The 7,065-nt window shown below is 46.6% G+C and overlaps 1 protein-coding gene across 3 annotated transcripts in view; it reads right to left on the reverse strand.

Moving 5' to 3' along the window:
* The window catches only part of SAGE1 (sarcoma antigen 1), a 70,145-nt gene extending 64,298 nt beyond the window's left edge, over positions 1–5,847 (reverse strand). For 2 of the 3 annotated variants that reach the window (XM_016426688.2, XM_007507233.3), the window contains exons 1-2: positions 5,439–5,847; positions 5,218–5,295 (exon numbers count right to left, since the gene is read on the reverse strand). In XM_016426688.2, coding sequence (XP_016282174.1) covers positions 5,218–5,295; positions 5,439–5,549 — 189 coding nt within the window. In that variant the 5' untranslated portion in view covers positions 5,550–5,847. The remainder of the gene's footprint in view (positions 1–5,217; positions 5,296–5,438) is intronic. The other variant, XM_007507232.3, reaches the window with a different exon arrangement.
* Positions 5,848–7,065: the final 1,218 nt, after the last annotated feature.

Below are 7,065 nucleotides of genomic sequence, written 5' to 3' on the forward strand. Positions count from 1 at the left end.
CAAAATTACCCAAAAAACCCAAGCATATCCAAAAAGAACAGGTATGAGAGAATACCACTGTCCACTCCTCTGGATTGGTGGGAGGTCCACAAGTACTACACATTACACATATTTTCACATTTTTCTGAGTAGTTATGCTGATTTTCCCTTTTCTTATCTTTTACAAATATATTATTTATTATATGGGATGGCTCTTTGGAAGGAATTAGGGGGAGGGATAATGTAAGAAATTACTCTGTTAAAAAAGACATAAATAAAAACTTATTTTAAAACATTTAAAAATATGATGGCTTAATAAGGAGCAGTATGATCAGAAGATCATAGGTCTTTAGCTGAAAGGGACATATCTCAAAGGCCATCAACTCCAAACCCCTATTATTTTATTGAGAGGTAGCATAGACTAATGGATAGAGACCTAGGCTGGAAGAACTGAGTTAAAATCCTGCTAGCTGTGTGACGTTGGCCAAATCACTTAACTTCTACATGCCTCATTTTCCTCATATATAAATATATATAAATATAATTATATTTATTTTTATTATATTATTATATAATTAAAATATATTTTTAAATTATATAATAAAAATAATAAATAAATATAAATAAACATATATATATTCCTCAAATATAAAATGAGGAACGTGTACTCAGTGGCTTACTGAGGATCTCTTCAATCTCTAAATCTATAATCCTATTGATAAGGGAACTGAGAGGTTAAGTAACTTTCCCAAGGTCACACAGGCAGACCCATCCCTTTATTAACATGTACCACATGCTTGGCACATAATAGGTACTTAAGAAATATTTGCTATGGGGCAGATGGATAGCACATTAAATAGAGCACCAAGTTTGGAGTCAGGAGGACCTGGGTTCAAATGTGACCCAAGACACTTCCTAGCTATGTGATCCTGGGCTAGTCACTTAACCCCAATTTCCCAGCCCTTGCCCTTCTCTCATAAGGTTGTTACTAAGACAGAAAGTAAGGGTTTAAAAACCTAAAAGAAATGCTTGCTGACTGACCTGGTTTCTAGTTACTGGCCCTATGGCCTGATTTTTCACATCTACTCCCCTAGCCTAGTGACCCTAGTTAAGTCACTTAATTCAATCCAATGCAGTCAGTCATTTAGTTCAGTTTCTAGCATGAAGAAGGCACAGGAGAAACAAAGACAAAGATGAAAATAGTCTCTTCCCTAAATAAGTTTACATTCTATGTGGACGAAGGCAGAGGACACAACAGGTACACAGATAGACGTGCAAGGTAATTTGAAGAGTCTTAACAAATTGGGAAAGGGGGAAATGAGGCAAGATTTTTTATAGGAGAAGCTATCTGAGCACAGACCTGAAAGAAATCTGGCATTCTAAAAAGTTGGGGTAAGGAGGAAGTGCCTCCAAGGCATGAAAGTACTGATGCAAAGCAGGTAGAAAGAAGATGGAATAGTAAGTATGAAGAAGACTAGAAAGGCCATTTTGAATAGAACATAGAGTCCATATGAAATAAGGGAGACTAGAAGAAATTGTGATGGCTTTGAAATGCCAAGCTGAAAAGATGGCTTTTGATCCTAGAGGCAATAGGGAGCCACTGATAATTTCTGAGGAGTGGAATATCATGCTCCGATTTGTGATTTCAGATGATTATTTTGGCATATATGGGAAGGACTGGAAGGAAAGGACACAGGGAGCCTGATCAGGGAGCTACTGTAATAGTCCAAGTGAGAGGGCCTGAAAGAGGGGAGTAGCTATATCCAGAGATGGGAACAAAGGTAAGGTCTTGGGGAAGTATAAGATGTGGCAAGGGGCAGGATATAAATGGTGAGGGAAAGGGGACAGTTACGGATGACTCCAAGATTGTGAACCTGAGCAACAAGGACAGCAATATCTTCAGGAGAAATAGGGAATCTTGGAGGAGTGTATTTTTTTTATTTTAATTTTAATTTTAAGGAGTTGTAAGGCTGGATTTGGGGAAAGGGGCTGGAAATATAAATATGGCAGCCATTTGCATGGAAATCCCAGTTAAATAAATAATAAATAAATGCTCTAAATAAATAAATAAATGAACAAACAAACAAATAAATAGAAAAATTAGTGGATAGATAAATAAATAAATAAATAAATAAATGAATAAATAAATAAATAAATGGATGGGGGGCAGTTAAGTGGTTCAGTGGATAGAGTGTCAGACCTGGGGACAGGAGGTCCTAGGTTCAAATATGGCCTCAGACACATCCTAGTTTTGTGACACTGGACAAGTCACTTAATCCCCATTGCCTAGCCTTTGCCCTTCTGCCTTAGAACCAATATATGGCATTATTCTAAGACAGAAGATAAGGGGTTTTATAAAAAAACACTTTTAAAAATACATGGCATGATGAGATCACAAAGAGAGAGGGTAAAGAGAAAAAAGAAGAGAGGCTACGTCCCTAAGTGGGCAGAAGATGGACAATGACTGAGCCAAGGAGATGCTGAAGTAGGAGTAAGATAGGAAAGGAGAACACAGAAAATAGCAGCATTCAAGCCAAGGGAGGAAAAAGGGTGGCCAACAGTGTCATAAACCGCAGGGAAATCAAAGAGAATGAGAAATGAGGCCAAGGAATTCAAGAGCAGAGGAGACTTGTCATAGAACAATCAGAGAGTGAAGTTTGAGAGTGGGGGTGTTCTCCTATAATCCCAGCTACTGGGGAACCTGAGTGTGTGTCATTCTCTTGAGCCATACCAACTAGGGGATCACATCAAGTTCTGAATTAACAGGGTAAGCTCCCAGGAACAAGATAGGGGAGAGTGGGAAGGTGAGGGGGTACAAGGCTGCCTAAGAAGGGGCAAACCAGCCCAGGCTGAAAATGGAGCAGAGTGAAATCAGGCCCACAAGTAAAGTAACCCCTGCCTTTCCAGCCTGCAAAAAAGAGAGGAATACAGGGTTTTTAAAATAAAACAAACAAACAAAAAAATCAGAGTGAAGATTGTGAGACGTGGAAAAATGGTTTAGAGCAGAGAAGAAAAACTGGGACTACTGAAGGGACTACAGGTCACAGTGATGGAGAACAGATTTAGGAATGAGATAAAGGGGGGACAGTTGGGTGGCTCAGTGGATTGAGAGCAAATCCTGGGTTCAAATCTGGCCTCAGACACTTCCTAGCTATGTGACCCTGGGCAAGTCACTTGACCCCCATTGCCTAGCCCTTACCACTCTTCTGCCTTGGAGTCAATACACAGTAGTGATTCCAAGACACAAAGTAAGGATTAAAAATTTTTTTTTAATTTTAAATGAATTTTAATTAAGTTAAATAATTAAATTAATATATTCCCATTCCTAATTCAGGAGAGCTGGGGGCAAAATTAATAAATTAAATTAATTGATTGATTGATTAAAAATTAAAAATGCATCAGAGCAGAATTTCAAAAATTCTTAATTGTGGCCACAGAACAGATATGGAAGTTGGTGAGATCAAGCCCTGTGTGGCCAAAGTAGAGTGAAGAGTAATGGGAGTTTAAATGGGACACATTTGGAGGGATATTTGGAGGGAAACCATGCATTACAAAGTCCTGATGTTTGAGGGCAGGCATTGGAGCAGAAAGAAAAACTGGGAGATGGCTGTGGCAAGAATCTGGACCTGACAACACTTATGGACAGAATGAACCTCAAAGTTGGGGTTTTGTTTTTATCTGTGAGAAACAAGAAAAATGCCTGTCTCCCCTCTTCTTGACTCAGTATGTCTCAGAGCATGAGAGCAGGGGCACTCCATTAGTGGAGAGAATTGCCAGGGAGAGAGTGGCTTCTGAAGGAAGCCAGATTTCTGTTAGTTCTAAAATACTCAGAGGGTGAGTTGAAGAAATAAAGGGGAGTTGGCTGAAAACAGAGTCGGGGTACCAGAGTGGAACATGAGGAAGGAGAAAGATATAAATGAGTCTTGGGTTCAGATAGAAGTAGATCGGGATGAGAGACAAGCAGAAAAAAGGATTTGGGCTTCCGCAGTGACCATGCCACAAGTTTAAGAAGAGATTTGGGAGTTTACCTACATATGGATGGGGGAAGAACCATCAGGGCACCCACACTCACGTCTGTGACAAGTGAGTTTTGAGCCATTTCAAGAGTGGTAGACTGCTGGTCATTCCCAATTCAGGAGAGCTGGGGGCAAAGGCAGGTAAGTAGAAGGAACAGGGTGTTCTGGACTGAATTCACAGGAGATTTCAGCCCTGCGGCCTCATCCCAAGATTCTAAAGGGCCAGCATTTCAGAGAACATCCTTATCAGTTCAAGCAGTTAGCGCCAGCAGCCTTTCTGGTCCCTCTCTTCTGAATAGGGCCCTTAATAATCTTTGCTAACATTTAGAGAATACTTTCTGTAGTCTCATTTGGTCCCCACGAAACTCTGAAACTGAAAAATCGAAGGGCCGACCCTGGAGAGGGAAATGAAATTCAAGGCATCAGAGTTGGGGTGCAAAGTGAAGCACCTACTAACTGCGAGGTCATGGCCCTTCTGTATACTCCGTTGCCTCCTATTTACCCATAGTTAGAGAATGCCTGAAGCTACAGTGTACTTTTGGTGGAAAGAGTTCAACCCGGGAGTGCAGTGGATGCCGCATGGAGGGATCCAGATCAGTCCTGGGTCTCCTACCGTTTTCTCGCTTTTGCACCCTTTGCAATGCACGTGGCTTTGCAAAATTACAGTGTAGCGGGGCTCACAGAATGCCTAGCAGTTCCAACGGCACTCACTCCGTCTGGGGACTTGTGCTGGGATCTTAGATTTGGAAGTGGAAAATTTTAAGGGGGAGGGGGAGAAAAGTGGCGCACCCTCTTAATTCTTGCAAGAGGGAAGGGTGGGCAAACGCCTGGGGAGATCCTAGGGAGAGGGGAGCAGGAACATTAAGCCCGTCTCCCAGGATCCAGGGAATTTTGGTCAGGGTATCCCTCCGCCCCGCCCCCCCTCCCCCCCACCTCAGCAGCACCCGTCTCGCTAAAGCCAAATGGCTATTTCCCGGGAAAGGTCTAGGTCGAACTAGAAGTGTTCCCTTCGGACACCCATGGGACAGCCGACGAAGCAGCAGTGACTAAGAAGTCCCATCATCTTCCGAGCTGGGCCAGTCTCACTTTGCAAGCCACCCCGTCCCTCTCTCTACGCCAGGGGGAGGGGAACAGATCCTGATGGCCCCGGGCACGGAGTGCGGACAGGGAGCGGGCTTGGTAGAAGAGTCCGGCCGGGCCCCCATCCCGCATTTTGGCTTACCTTGATACAGTAGGGTGGGTCTTCCGAGGTGACCAGCATGTACCTGTCTCCCCGACTGGCTGGGTCCCGCGCTCGGAGCTGTAGGGAGGGGGATGCGGACCGCACGGTGGTTAGCAGGAGTCCGGGACCGCCACGCCCCTCTCCTCGACTCTCCGGGAAAACCGGGAGCTCCAGCCTGCGCCCCCCCCACCCACCACCGCCTATGTCCCGGTTGTTCTTACCTTTAGGAAAATCTCCACGGCATTCTTTGCTATGTCTAGATACGTTGTACCTAGCTCAGTGCGCTGGTTCATTGAAGCCGACGTGTCTATGAGGAACAGGAGGATCGGCATCTTCGCGGTAGAGACCTCGGAACACTGCCCGCCTAGCCTGGTTACGCTCCGACCCAAGGGAGGACTCCCCTGGCTGAAAGGGGCCGAGCGGCACGGGACAAGACAGAGGGGTCAGGTCCAGCCCTGAGCCTCTACTTGCGGACCGGTCCCGAATCCCAAATCGCTTTCACCTAGTAATTTCTCCCGCCCGTCCCCAGAGTGCTAACACTCCCTTCTCTCCTCTCACCGCCCAATAGCCACTACGGTCGCTGCAGCTGCCACTGCCGCCCGCCACTCCTTCTGCCCCGCCCCCCCCACAAGCAGACTGCAAAGCGGCTCCCTCCAGACGGGAGCGTTGCCTCCCGACTGTAAACTGCCCAACTTCTTACGGGCTCACCTCTGGGGGGGTGGGGGGGGGCTGGGCTTCACGTGACTCGTACCCTTGCCATTGGCTATCCCGGACTCCAAATTTGCGTATTCAATTGTGGGGAAGCCAAGGGGGTGGGGCCGAGGGGTTCCAGCCATTCCCAGGGCACTCCCGGGAGGGCTAGAAAGGGAGTCCTCGGCTGGGGCAGAGCACATGCACCAGGCTTTCCCTCCCGCCCTGGAGAGTGTCGAAGAGGGAGGGGGGAGGGAGGGGGGGTGGTATTGGGGATCGCCTAACACTTTTCCTTCTCGCTTCGGCTGGAGCAGGTGGAGGGAGCAAATAGCTATTGACTCCAAGTAAAAGTGCCGGGCGGCGGGAGGGCTAGTCTCTCTAGAAACTAAACTTTGCAGAGGGCCACGCTGGTTACAGGTTTCTGTGAAGAAACCAAAGCCCTTTCCTATGCAAGAGATCTCCCGGCAAGAAACTAAGGAGGGGGCTTTTGCGGCTGCTGTGAACACAGCATGCAAATTGGGCTTGCAGAACCCACTTGAAGCACCACGCCCTCCCGCCCCCCCCCCCCCCTTATCCTGCCTAAATCCTTCTAGGAGCTGTGGTTTTAGCTAGAGTACTCCGTAGAGCGAGTTTAGGCGAAAGCCTGGGAAAGCTGCGATTAGTGAGTGAATGGTCTTGCTGGGACTGGGCTTCTGCTCTTTTCGGGGTGGTCAGACATAGTGGGACGCCTTTCCAGCTTGGGAGATCCTGCCACAACTTAATTTCCAACGTGCCTGGCATTCTAGGATCCAGAGTCTTACACACCCGTCCCTCCATCTCCCCGCCCCAAACACGGGATAAGGTAGGAAAAGGCCGGTTTGGGAAATCCAGCCTAAAAAGCGGATTGCAATGTTCTCTCAGGCATTTTCTCATGACCTTAATATGTTTCACGTGTTGGTTGATAGCTGGTGCATTGTGCTTTGACTCCCAATAGTCAATTCGCAGCTCAGGCACAGCCCTGCCCCCGCCTCACTCCCGAACCCCCGCTCTGGGGAGAGCAAGCCCCGTATCAAGTCCAGTTACCTTCCTAAAACCGCTCACATCAACTCCTTCTCTACATCGCCACTGCCCCGGTACAGGTCCTTATCGCTCCACCCTTTAACTACTGCTCTAAGGTCT

The sequence above is a fragment of the Monodelphis domestica genome, chromosome X (assembly GCF_027887165.1).
Source record: "Monodelphis domestica isolate mMonDom1 chromosome X, mMonDom1.pri, whole genome shotgun sequence".
In the NCBI taxonomy this organism is placed as follows: domain Eukaryota; kingdom Metazoa; phylum Chordata; class Mammalia; order Didelphimorphia; family Didelphidae; genus Monodelphis; species Monodelphis domestica.